The sequence below is a fragment of the Alligator mississippiensis genome, chromosome 10 (genome assembly GCF_030867095.1).
Source record: "Alligator mississippiensis isolate rAllMis1 chromosome 10, rAllMis1, whole genome shotgun sequence".
Taxonomy (NCBI): Eukaryota; Metazoa; Chordata; order Crocodylia; family Alligatoridae; genus Alligator; species Alligator mississippiensis.
This window is the reverse complement of record NC_081833.1, coordinates 33,953,557-33,967,523: the sequence shown is the minus strand read 5'-3', so window position 1 is coordinate 33,967,523 and position 13,967 is coordinate 33,953,557. Positions and strand designations below refer to the sequence as shown.

The following is a 13,967-nucleotide window of genomic DNA, read 5'->3' as shown; positions in this document are numbered from 1 at the left end:
TAGGATCAGGATTAGGTTTTTATACTTTAAGTTCCCATTACACACTAATCTCAGTAGACAGGCCCTTAAAATGTGCAGTGAAATTCAAGAAGTCAGTGTAATTTTCTCTCTACCTGGGTATGCCAGCACCAGTGTATTTGATTTGCTAATCCTGTCTGTAAAGGTTAGGTTAGGAGAAAAAGTTTTTAATTGATACTTTTTGAAAAAGTGAAGTCTTATAACTATGGGTTTGTGCATGTCTTCAGAATGCTTTCTACATGGCTTTTCTGACTGAAGACCAGTTGGGCCACCCTTTCTGCCAGCTGTATGACCTGATTGGCTGGATAGGTGGTTCCTGGGTGAAGGCAAATTGGATGATGGTTAGAGGTACAATCAGATGTAGAGGCTAACAGCTTTCCCATAGTCCCCTGTTCCTGCTCAGGCACCACACTGCAGGGCATTGAGCCAAAGAGCAGAAACTTAAAGCTGCCAGGCTATTTGCCAAAATGTGTGTAGGCAGCTCCTCCAACTCTTAGTCAGTCATCTTGTTTTAATCTTCAAATGTTGTAAAGTAAACCGTTGCTGAAGTGCAGCAAACTTTTTTGGCATACATGAGGAGTGAAAGTAGTATTCCCTTAGGTACAGCAGTAGATTGTGTTCCAGCAGACTGAATTCCATGTTGTTGCTGCAGTAGTGTAAAAACTTTTCTGCACTGAGGTGAAAAGACAGAAATGGTGTTTGGTTCTTACAAACCTGAAATAAAACATATTTTGACTTTGGTATTGAAAATATCAGGGTCTGTCAAGGGATTTCCTGGGGATAGGGGAATGTGAGTGAGTTCCTTGTCCATCTTTTAACAGGTGACTTTTTACAGCCTGTTCCACTTTGAGAGTTTCTAATAGGCATGGGTTTTTTAAATGTATTTTAAAAGCTAGCTGTTACAACTCAATACTCCCTTTTAGTGGCAGAAGTGCCTAGCTAACCAGCACTCACATAAATGATCTTTGAGACGCAGAAACCAGCAAATAACCTCTATCTTCAAACACAGTTTACATGGTAAAACTCCAGTTGATCCTGCTGTGCACTTTACAATGAGGGTACTTGGTGTTGATGATTTAAAGGGCAAAACCTACATCCCAGTCTGGTTTTGATTTAGTTGGTGAAATCATTGCTTCTGAAAATTACAGGCTCATAGTACTGGCTTATTGTGATGCTTGCAGGGTTCTCTCTTCCCTCGGAGCTCTCCTGCTGCATCCCAGTCCTGACTTGTCATTTCATCACTGGGCACTGATCTGCAAGTCTCTTTTTTTTTTCTTCATAGTCCCACTATCAATTTTCCCCCACATCTCTGTTAGTGCACATCATTTCTATGATGCACTGCACCCTGCAGTTTGTCCTGGATTTCCTACACACAGCTCTGCCAGGTGCCATTAATGCTAAACTGCAGGCATCCTGTGCTAGTGTGATCCTGGGATTTTGTGTCTCAGAAACTGTCTAACTGTACATTGGTTTTGTGCTGGCCAAATAGCGACTGGGGTGGGAGATTCCCTCACTTGCGGCCAGAGTTGAAGGTTGGGGTTTGGTCTCTAGAGATGATAATGCTGGTTTATTCCCTTCGACTATGCCAGCAAGCCTTGTCATATCTGTTTCTCTATGTCATTTCAGTGAGCAGGGACAGCTAGCTGTAGGGGGATATGGGCAGAAGGTCTGTTTGCTTTGCTTCTTGGAAGCAGCTCCAGCAGCTGCCTGTAATGTACTTGTGGTCTGACCCATGTGACTTTTCAAATGAACCTAGAAAGGACTTTCTAAATATGATTTTAGATGAGTGACAGGTGAAGCCATGCATGATCTTATGTGTCATGTGTTGTTTGTGACAGAGCAGCAGAAATATCTACCAGTTTCTGGAAATGTCAATATACCATCCCAAACAATTAGAGTCAGGGTAAAGAAGAGAAGACGGTTTTGGTAGAGCAAATACTTTTTTAAATTTACATTGCATTTGAAAGTCACATGTGGAATGATTGCTGTGAACAGAACACTGAAAGTCAATTATTTAAAAAAACGAATTTCTTCCATCTGAAGCAAGATCTGTGCAGACTGAAAATTATGTGCAATTATGCCCTTAATTTAGAAGTTAGCTTTTGTGTCAGTTATCTGGGAAGACCCATCTCAGTGTACACTGTGGGAGTGGGTGGCTTATCATTTGCAGTCCCCGTCTTTGCAGTACAGTAGAGTGGGGATGTCAAAGATATGGTTCATCAGCTGGATCTGGCTTGTGGAGGAGGATCATCTGCACCCCTCTACTCCACTGCTTTCTGTGGATCTCGCAATGACCCACAGGCAGCATGTAGGGCTTGCTGGTAGGGCTACATGCTGCATACAGTGCTTGGTCCAGCTCATGTCCCAGAGTCATTTAGCATCCACGTCAGGCAGCACAGCCCTGGAGTGACTGCATGGCTTTTCGGAACCATGCTGCATATGGCAGCAGCTTTGGTGCCATGCAGCGTAGGTTAGTTATGTCAGTGGCTCTGGGGCCTTGCAGTGCAGCCCTGGAGTAGTTGGCGCAGGACTGAGCCACACACAGTGTCCACTCTGGCCACCCCAGGACACACGCAAGAATGTGAGGCCAGTCTGTGAGTCTGGTTCGGCCTGAAGATTGACCCTGTGCTTTGGACCTGATGAGTTTGATACCCCTGCTGCAGTCGATATCAACAACTACAGGACAAATGCAGAAGAAATTAAGGAGAATTAGCTTTTAGGTTTCCTGTAATTATTATGTATGTGAGGCAATCTTACAAGCATAGCCGGGAGGTAAATGGGCCCACAGTGGGTGGGAATTAGACAGCTGCAGGGAGGCAGCTGAGAGGAGCCAAGGAGGGTCATATTCTCTTCCCCCCACCCCGGCTTCTAGTTGGTCCAGCCTCCCAGGGAGCCACACCACCGGTGCCGCCCGGCGTGTGAGTTAGGGAAAGGTGGGGGCACTTGCCTGCCCATTCTCCAGTGGGTCAGGGATCCCTCGGACCCTAGAGTGGCATGACGCTGGCGGCAGGCCCACTGTGCATGTGCCGGATTTAAAAGGGCCTGCCAGTGACAGAAGCTGCACTTGAGGTTTGGCTCTGGAGCAAGATGCACAGGCGGAAGCCTGTCCCACCCCCATGAGCCCAGGACCCCTCAGTGACCCCCCCAGCAGAGGCATGGACACCAACCTTGACTCCCAGTATAGCTGGGAGGTAAGTGGGGCCCGTGGTGGGTGGGAGTTAGACAGCTGCGGGGAGGCAGCTGGGAGGAGCCAAGGAGGGTCAGGCCCCCCACCCTAACTCCTTGGTCCAGCCCCCAAGGAGCCATGTGACTGGAGCCTCGGGAACAGACATGCTCTGGGCCTGATGCACGAGTTAATGTGGGAGTTAACGCAGGAGGGCGAGTAGGAGGGGCACAAGGCTCTAGGCGGTGAGCCTAAAGAGAAGGGTTGGCACTGTAGTAGCCTGAACTACTATCTGTACCATGGTGGGGACATGCTGCACCCTGAAGATTCCCCCATCCCAGTAACTGGACCCCTCCACTCTGGTACTTCCGAGGCCTCCACCCAGCTGGAACCCATGGTTCCGGCCTCCACTCAGATGGAGCCCCTGGCTGTCGGCTGTAGGGGCTGCCAGGTATGACTCCAGGCACATGGGATCAGGAGCATTGACACCTCCCCTTGTGAGGTTTGCTCCATATTGGAGTCTCTGGAGTGCCGGATAGTGGCGCTCCAGACCATGGTGCGGAGGCTGCGTGCCATCAGGGATGGCGAACAGGAGATTGACTCCTACTGCCAGGCCCTTCACCCTAGGGAAGAAGAGGGAAGAGTTAGGTTGCCTGCCAAGACAAGGGTAGACAAGAGGAGGTCCCATACTGTCCAGCCAGGGGTTTGGACAAAGTTGTCACCAGCCACAACGCTCACTGCGCTAGGGTCATCGCCCCCCTGTGCAACAGGTACAAAGCCCTTGCAGAACCAGTACAGCCAGCAGAGCTGCCAGCTTCAGCAAGTGAGAGAGAAACGTGACCAGCTACCATTTCCTAAGAAAAATCACAGAGTAGTTGTTGTGGGACACTCCCTCCTGAGGGGGACAGAGGGAGCGATCTGCAGCTCTGACCCCTTAGCCCAGGAGGTCTGCCTCCCAGGGGCCCATATCCAGGATGTAGCTGAGAGGATCCTAAAAGTTATCTGGCCTTCTGACCACTACCCCATGCTTCTTATCCATGTGGGCACAAATTACGTGGCTCGGAGCAATCCCAGCTGGGTTATGATGACTACAGGGTTCTGGGAGTGTGGGGCTGGGGGCGCAGGTGGTTTTTTCCTCAATCCTTCTGGTTATGGGTCACAGGCTGAGGAAGAAGAGGCGAATTGAAGTAGTGACCAGAAGACTGCAGTGCTGGTGCCATTGTGAATTCTTTGGCTTCTACAACCACAGTCTGCACTTTGGAGAGGTGGTGGCCTGTTGGGAAGGGATGGCCTCCACCTCACTCCATTGGGGAAGAAGCTCTTCGCAGCCAGAATTGCTGACCTGCTTGACCGGGCTTTAAACTAAACTCATTGGGGGATGGGCAGACAACCACCAGTGCAAATTTACCAAGCATCAGCCACAAAATCAGCAGGTTAGTCTGCTCAAGGGAACCCGTTTCTACCAGGAACAGAGATTTTCCATGAGTGTAGGGAAGTCTAGGGCCTCCAACAGCACACTTACTTGCCTGTATACAAATGCCAGGAGCTTGGGGAATAAACAGGAGGAACTGGTCCTTCTAAACAGAAATGACTACAATCTTATAAGGATAACAGAGACCTGGTGGGACTCCTATGCCTGGACCATGGGTATAGATGGTTATATCCTGTACAGGAGAGATTGTGCTGAAAAAAGGAGGAGGGGTGAAGGAGCAGTACACTTACCTACAAGCAGAGATTGGCACTCAAGGAGCATGATTAGAGACCCTCTGGGTTAGAATATGAGGGGAACACGGTGAAGGGGATACAATGATAGGAGTCTACTACAGACCTCCAAATCAGGAACAAGAGCTGGACCATGAATTTGCTAGGGAACTGGCTGAGGCTGCATGCTCTTGGTGCATAGTTGTCATGGGAGACTTCAACTACTTGGACATTTCATGGGAAGACTACTCAGCCAAATCTTACAGTTCCAAATTTCCTCACATGTGTGGATGAGCTCTGGTTGCCTCAAGAACTTTATGGGCCAACAAGAGGTAAAGGACTGCTGGACCTGGTACTGGCCAAAAGGGATAATATAGTCAGTGACCTAAGAATTGAAGGGAAGCTGGGTGATGGTAACCACGAGTTGATCACTTTCATTATCCATCGCAAAGCTGGCAAGTCAGTCAGCAATGCAGAAGTCCTTGACTTTAGGAAAGCCGACTTTCATAAGCTCAGGAGACTTGTTGTCGAGGCCCTGAGATTCTATGATTTGACAGGGAGGGGAATTCAAGATGAGTGGTCGCTTCTTAAGGAAATGATCCTAAAAGCACAAGGGAAATCCATTCCAGCCCGTAGGAAAGGTAGTAAAAGGGCTCAGCAACCCCTATGGCTCAACAGCATACTCATGGACCTCCTACATCTAAAAAGAGAAGCTTATAAACTATGGAAGACAGGAAACACCACTAGGGAGGAGTATTCTGTACTGGTCTGCACCTGTAGGGAGTGAACTAGGAAAGCCAAGGCTGTAACTGAACTAACTGAACTCCATCTGGCTACACGAATCAAAGACAATAAAAAGTCCTTCTTCAGATACCTGGGAAGTAAAAAAAAACAACAAACCCAAAACCCAAGGGCATCATTGGACCCCTGCTAAACCAAATGGAGCAGCTGACAATTGACACCCAGGAAAAAGCCAGTCTGCTTAATGATTACTCTTTGTTGGTCTTTCACCAGCCCAAAGGGACCACCCTGCCTGACAAGATGCGGGATAACCAGGGTGAGTGAATATATGCCCACCATTGGTGTAGATCTTGTGAGGGAACACCTTGAGAAGCTGGACACCCACAAATCAGCTGGTCCAGATAGATTGCACCTAAGAGTGCTAAAGGAACTGGCAAATATAGCGCGGCCACTGGCAAGGATATTTGAGAACCTGTGAAGCTTGGGTGAAGTACCTGAAGATTGGAAAAGGGCCAATGTAGTGCCTATCTTCAAGAAAGGAAGGACAGAAGATCCGGGGAGCTACAGGGCCAATCAGTTTGACCTCAATCCCTGGAAAGATCTTGGAAAAAAATATCAAACGGAACAATATCAACAGGCTAACAGAAAGGTAACATTCTGAGGGATAGCCAGCATGGGTTGTGGGCAGGCCTTGCCTGACCAATCTCATTTCCTTTTATGACCAGGTGACACATCACCTGGACAAAGGGAAAGAGGTTGTTATAATGTATTTGGACTTTAAAAAAGCCTTTGACCTGGTGTCCCATGATGTCCTTGTGGAAATTTTGGGGAACTGTGGCCTTAACTATTTTACAGTCCAATGGCTGGGGAACTGGCGTCAGACCCAGAGTAGTAGTTGACTGAACCAAATCAACATGGCACACAGTGACCAGTGGTGTCCCCCAAGGCTCTGTTCTTGGGCCTGTACTCTTCAATGTCTTTATAAATTATTTGAACTCTGGTGTCAGAAGTGGACTGGCTAAGTTTGCTGGCAACACCAAACTGTGGGGAAGAGTGCCCACAGTGGAGGATAGGCGTGTGATCCAGGCCAACCTTGATAGGCTTGCAAGGTTGGCAAATGAAAACTTGATGGCGTTCAGTACAGAGAAATGCAAGTTGCTTTACCTTGGGGGAGAAAAAATCCCTCATCGCACTTACAGGCTCAGAAGTGCTACGTTTGCTGTCACCACAGCCGAAAGAGATGTGGGGGTCATGCATCCATAGATGCTTCTCAAGTAAATCTCAGGATGTCATCCTCCCGCTGTACTCGGCCTTGGTGAGGCTGCAGCTGGAGTACTGCATCTAATTTTGGGCTCCACAATTCAGAAAGGATGTGGAGAAGCTTGAGAGAGTCCAGAGGACAGCCACGCACATGATCAGAGGGCAAGAGAGCAGGCTTTACAAAGAGAGGCTGAGAGCCATGGGACTCTAGGCTGGAGAAGCGTAGGCTATGGGGTGACTTGGTGGCAGCCTATAAGTACATAAGGGGTATGCATCAGGATCTGGAGGAATGATTGTTCTCCCGAGCACCTCAAGGGAAGACAAGGTCCAATGGTCACAAACTCCTGCAAGACCATTTTAGGCTGGACATCAGGAAAAAACTTCTTCACTGGCTGAGCCACCAAGGCCTGGAATAGACTTCCCCCAGAGGTGGTCAAGCACCTCTGGACATTTTCAAGAAACATTTTGATACCTATCTTGGTGGGATCCTTTGACCCTAGCTGACTTCCTGCCCCTTGGGCAGGGGCCTGGACCCAGTGATCTTATGAGGTCTCTTCCAGTCTAATGTCTATGAAATCATGAAATCTATGACATTGGGGTGTTGTTATCCTTGCTTTTTCTTTTACAATGTGGTTTCAAGTCCTCTTTAAAAGTGACTTGCAGAGGGGAGAAATGGGGCTGCATGTTCTTGTATTGCTTCTTTATAACAAGAAAGAAAGTTAGAATTTTTTTTCTTGCTTGACCTTTTACAACAAAAATCTATGTTTTATATACTTCTATGAGTAGGACTCTCTGGAATGTGGAAGAGCTATCCTATTAGTAGGATTATATCATTGCGCGTACAAAAATGAAATCAGATTGTATAGGGAAGTGATTTTCATACAAGTCATTTAAATTTGAAAGCACCTGTTTATCTCAAATTGCTACAAACTTTGGAAGGCAAAGAATGTACCCAATCCATTTCTCTAGGCCTGCTAAGGAGTTTTCCAGAAAACAGGGAAGAAAAGACATGATGTTTCTGATTGCTCTGGGGAAAGGAGGGGAAAAAAGAGAAATGGAAGTACTTTGGTGGCTTTTTGGAGTTGTTTTTTTAAGGCTTTCTTGATATGTCACAAAAAAGGGCACAAACCTGTTTTGCCCTTGTTTTCAAGGGAACTTTTTAAGGGATTTTTCTATTTCTGGTGCTCAGTATGGTAAGGTTTGATTGCCTTCCCTAGTCTACACAGATAATGTGGGATGGTGGTATAGTGGAACTTAGTTTTACTGTGGGACCTCCTCCAACCATGTTTGCAGGAGATGCATATTCATAATTCCCTTCCTCCAACTTAACCTATCAAAAAAGTACCTCTGGCAGCACCCCTTCCTCATCCCTGGCTGAACCATGATCTTGCATGTGCTCAGTATGTGGGAAAGGGATTTATTATTTAAAAAAAAAAAAATTTTTATAAAAGGGACTGAGTTTTAGAGGATGCACATGGTGTGCTGCAACATGTTGTACCCAGTGCATACAGGTAAGACTGGTATCATAACACACAACCTTTATCAGCCTTTGCAGGCCTGGCTCCAAAATAAGAGATGGGAGAAGATGGTATATGCCTAACGCAGAAAACTTTTCATAGGTTCTTTTCTCTAAAGTGGTTACACAAGATCTAAACATTTGGGCAAAATACAGACAGTCAAAAAGCCTGGGGCTGAATTGATTCAGTCTTTGCAGGTTAGTCTAAGTTGCATAGATTAAATTGAAACAGAAGTGAACAGACATTTACCTTTGATTTAGGAAATACAGCCACATGTTTGCAGTGGCTCAGGCCAGAAGCCCGGAGGCACTAGGGTATGGCCCTCTGGCTGTGTGTTCACTTCCTCTTCTTGCTGCCCCAGACTGGGCTGCATCCCTAGCCAGGCTTGTCCCCCCACCCCCTTATCAGCCTTCTCTCACTGCTCCAGCTAGGGAGCAGAGGAGCAGGGCCAGCCCTGCTCTCTGGAGCAGACAGCACAGCCGAGTCCAGCCCAGGGCTGGAAAGCATGCTGGGATTGTTGGGGGACTCTGATTTAATTTGAACCGGGAAGGGGTCTGGGACGGAAGGTTCATAAACTGGTTTGACCTGAATCAGTTAAGTCTGGTACTACATTGAACCAAGGTTATCTTAAACTAATTTCGGCCATTTTGAAACTGGCTTATGTACACTGAGCTTCTGTTCTGTTACAGGTTTAAACCAGTTTTGGATAGCCTTGGAGAACAGAAAAAGCATTCAGTGCTCAACTGGAAGGAGATATCGTGTGGATTCTTGGTGGGGTGTGTTTCAAGTCCAGGATTATTTGGTGTTTTAGCCTTGGAGACTAGTGCAGTCAATGGATGATACAAAAATAAGAGGGTTTGCAGATTCCTTGGGGACTAGAATATACTCTGGTCTTTGTGTGTTAGTTAGCAAAATGGGTTCAAATCGATCAGCTAGAGCAGCTAGAATGATCAAGGGTTTGGGCATGAAGCACTATTGGAACTATGTAAGGGAGCTTAGCATGGCATGAAGAAGAGACAACAAAAGGGACAGAATTGCTTGTAAACGGGGAGAGCAGTGTTGTAAATTGGGTCCATATCAGCTATTGTTAATGGATGAGGATAGAGCAGACTTAAAGTAATGCTGGGAAAACCAAAGGTGAAGTTCAGTGTGAGGGATTTCTGTAGAAAGAGTTCAGTTAGATAGGCTTTCAGGGAAGGTTGTGGAATGCCTTTAATTAGAGATATTTGAGGCTTCCTTCAAAAGCATAAGGCAGACAAAGGAGGATGCTCTCACATTAAAGATCACTGTTCACTGCTCCCATAATCCAGAGGAATGGGCTAATTCAGAGCTATCTGACTTCTAAGTCCCTGGGAGCTGCACCTGATGAGGCATGGGCCAGGCCACCGGGCTGTGCTGTATGCAGACACTCCCCTGACCCCCTGCTGCACCATGCACCCAGGTGGGCAACCCCTCCCCATCACTGCATTGGGCACCCCCACCACATTTTGCTGTGTCCCCCTCCTCCCCCACTGCTGCACCAGACATTCCTCCCTCCCCCCCCACCAAACATGGCTCTGCACCAATGCTCAGCTCTCCATGCTGTGTGCTGCATTGTCCCATCCTTTGGGGTAGAAGCAGGAAGCAGCAGCTGGAGGAGGGAGGGGGAACTTGAAGACTGGCTGCAACAGCAGAAGAGGTGGCTGTGTAGGAGCCTCATGGCTGCAAGTAATCTGTCATGGGCTGAATGCAGCCCATGGGCCACCAGTTGAACAGCACCGTGCTAGTTGATTCCCATTAGGCTTTCTTCTGGGGTTTCCCATTGTCCACAGAGTAATAGTATCTTGTACTCACAAGGATTGTGCTATATGTTGGCTGAAGTGCAAGTGTAAAGCCCTCCACTTTTCTTTCTAGCGTGGATACACCCTTAGTCTGCAGTGGGGTCCTGAGTGTCTTGTACAGTGTTTAGTTTGATGTTACAGATCTTCACTACCACAATTCCTACTTTTTATCTTTCTCTTATCTCTCTTTCTTGGAAGGTTCGAATGTGGAAGTTGTCGCAGATAAGGTCGCTGCTGATGTTGCTGCGAGAGAATGCCTTGATTAGCACCATTCAGTGATGGGCTGTGGGACAAGCAAAGTGCTTCCCGAGCCCCCCAAGGATGTTCAGCTAGATCTGGTTAAGAAGGTAGAGCCTTATACTGCTCATAACAATGACATGTACAAACACTTCATCAAGGACGATGGCGGGACTCCTGTCAAAGCTGGCTCTCCTTCCCCTCCTCGGCACACCAACCCCTATCCCAGTGGCCACCTGCCTATGCACTTGGAGCAGCCTGAGACCCGCAAGAACAAGGTGGCAAAGTACCGTGCCAAATTTGACCCCAGAGTGACAGCCAAGTATGACATCAAAGCCCTGATTGGTCGAGGAAGCTTTAGCCGTGTTGTGCGAGTGGAACATAAGGCTACTAAGCAACCCTATGCAATCAAGATGATAGAGACCAAGTACCGGGAAGGGAGGGAAGTGTGTGAGTCAGAGCTTAGCGTCTTGCGACGTGTCCGGCACACAAATATCATCCAACTCATTGAGGTGTTTGAGACCCAGGATCGGGTCTACATGGTGATGGAGTTGGCCACAGGAGGGGAACTGTTTGATCGAATCATTGCCAAAGGTTCTTTCACTGAGAGAGATGCTACCCGTGTGTTGCAGATGGTATTGGATGGAGTCAAGTACTTGCATACACTGGGCATCACGCATCGGGACTTAAAACCAGAGAATTTGCTGTATTACCATCCTGGAACAGATTCAAAAATCATGATCACAGACTTTGGGTTGGCAAGTGCCCGGAAGAAAGGAGATGACTGTCTAATGAAGACTACATGTGGGACACCAGAGTACATTGCCCCAGAGATCTTAGTCCGGAAACCGTATACCAATTCTGTCGACATGTGGGCACTGGGTGTGATCTCTTATATCCTCCTGAGCGGGACTATGCCATTTGAGGATGACAACCGTACCCGCTTGTACCGGCAGATCCTGAAAGGAAAGTACAGTTACTCAGGGGAGGTGAGTGTTGCAAAAGCTGAACCAAATGGGGATCCAAACAAAGTGTTTTTTCTAACTAAGAGACCATCAGAGAGGTGATTAGAAGCATTAGGGAGCATTAGCTGACTTTCAGGAAGGACTTCTTTTTGTCTTTTAAGTTGGATTTTCATGTTGGAGCCAGTCACCTGTTTACCCTTTCAGGCCTCTATAACAGGTTCATATCTGCTTCCTTTTCCTTGGCAACTTACGATGTTTTACGTTTGTCTTTGCTGTATATAAGGCTGCAGATTTTAAACAGGTAGATTTGGTGCTGGGTTCCTGCAGAAAGCAGTAGATCTACAGTTCAGGCCCTGTAAAATCCCTTCTTTTCTAGGTTCTCTCTGCTTTGCAGCATAGTCTACCTTGAGCTTCAGATTCCATTTTTGAAAAAACAAAACAAAAGCTCTTCCTATAGGACAGCATAGGAGGAAATGTAAAGCGTCAGAACATTGCCTGGCTTCTAGTTTTAGCTGAGCCAACCTCAGTTCTTTTAAACTAATTTTGGATGGGAGAGAAGTAATTTTAGGCTGAAAATGAAATTATAGATAAGCTTTTGGAAAGCTTCTTATCACTTTCATTGAGACATAGTGTCCTCAATCATTTTTGAACATGAGACTGACGTTTCTGAAGTACTTTTGGGAGTTTTGCCTTAAAGCCTTTTCAGAGTTGGTTTAGTCCTAGTCTCCCATTAGATTTGATGCTTTTGATCTGTTTTGCCTGTCATTCTGTAACTTAAGTGAATATATCAAGTAGAGGTGCACTGATACATCAGTCCATATCGCATTGGCACTGATAAAAGGAAAATTGACATTATCAGCAATCCGCTTTTTTTGGTGATGTGGCTGATAATGTTGCCGATAAATGCCGCATGCATGTGCAGCCACAGCACAGCACGCAGGTGGCTAGGAGGGCTGCTCATGGAGAGCAGTGTCCAGCTGGTAAGTCTTGGGGGAGGGGGAAGGGGCAAGGGAAAAGGGTGTGGGGGGGGGCAGACTGAGGCCCCCTGTGATGAGTGGTGCTGGGATGCAGGATGGAGCCGCAGCTCATCTGGGGATTGTGGGGGGGCTGCTCCCGCTGCTGCATGCACCCCCGGGGGAGCCATGGAGGGTGTGTGCCCCCTGCATCTGTGCATGCGGTGAGGGTGGGCTGCCACCATAGGCTGGGGCTGGAGATGACGCCAGGCTCTTCCTGGAGGGGAGAGTTGGGGCAGGCAACGGCAGTGCTACAACAGGGGCTATGGCAAATTTTGGGGTGGCTGCAGCCCACCCCGTAACCGCCTTCCCAGTGCTGCTGCTGCCCGCCCTGAGCACAGCTCAGCCTAAACTCCCAACTGGAAAAAGCCTGGCGCTGCCCCCAACCCTCGCCACACGTACAGATCCAGGGGGCACACGCCCTTCATAGCTCCCCTGGGGGTGCTCATAGCAGCAGGATCTACCCACCTCTGCACACGCCCCCTGGATGAGCCTCTCCTCATTGAGGGGTCTGGTGAATGTTGTTGGGTGATTAAGTGGCACTTTTCCTTCTGAGTCAGTACTAGAACACTCCTCTACTAGTAGTGGAGTAGAAGGTACACTGCCTCCAGGGGTGTCATTTGTCAGATGAGACATTTGATCTTGACATTTTGTGGTTGTCAAGGATCCTACAGAATTTTCTCTTGATGCATTGGGATTAAATCAGTGTCTGAGAAAGTTACATGCTGCCTCTTTAAATTCAGGGGCTGAATTCCAAGTTTCACTTGAATTTGACAGCCTTCCTTTCTTGTGTTACATTACTGTGTTGCTGTATGTTGTTAAACATTCACTAGGTTGTGACCCAGAGGTGGCACCAGGCTAGCAGAGGATGTAGCACTAATTCCAAGGGTATAGCAGCTTGCAAAACAGTATAAGACCTCTGAAGGATGGAAAATGTAGAAAATGCCATTCCCATCAGAGCTAGTATTGCCAACTGTTGCTAAGGTTGCCCAACACTTTCCATTGCAAGTCTGCATCATCAATTGCTTATGACTTTGCCAATTTTTTAACGGTTTAGGCTGAAATTTTTCATGCCAGGTGTCTGTCTCAGGCTGAAAGTTTTGGAAAATGTTTTTATAAATATGTTGACAGTAGGGGGATTGGATTCCCGGTGGGGTGTGGGTCTGAGTGGTTTGTGGGCAGTAAGAATGATCCAAGTCTATTGTATTTTGAAAGTGAATGCATACAAGCTTGTAATATGTTGCCTGTGTCATTCTAGCTGGAGTGCTCTGGGTTGGGGAGCAATGATTACTATATGTGATCTTTCTGAGGATTGTTATTGAAAGCTATACAATTCTTTTTTGTTTGGCATAGTCAGAAGATGCATCAGTCAGTAGCCTGTACTTGTGGGCCAGCTGGCTTCTGCTGTTGTAGAACCGATGAAAGCGAAAGTCCTGCCTGATGTACAAGATTAAACAAGCCTATGTGCCTGAATGGCTGATATACTTGAAGGCTGCCATATACTGGCACAGGTGTAACAGTGTGCTGCCCAA

At 47.4% G+C, this 13,967-nt stretch overlaps 1 protein-coding gene across 3 annotated transcripts in view; it reads left to right on the top strand.

Annotated features, from left to right (window-relative positions):
- The window catches only part of PSKH1 (protein serine kinase H1), an 86,004-nt gene that overhangs the window by 4,176 nt on the left and 67,861 nt on the right, over positions 1-13,967 (top strand). For 2 of the 3 annotated variants that reach the window (XM_006278090.4, XM_059713631.1), the window contains exon 2: positions 10,419-11,446. In XM_006278090.4, the coding sequence (XP_006278152.3) occupies positions 10,499-11,446 (948 nt within the window). In that variant the 5' untranslated portion in view covers positions 10,419-10,498. Of the gene's footprint in view, positions 1-9,089; positions 9,177-10,418; positions 11,447-13,967 lie in introns of all 3 variants that reach the window. The other variant, XM_019488968.2, reaches the window with a different exon arrangement.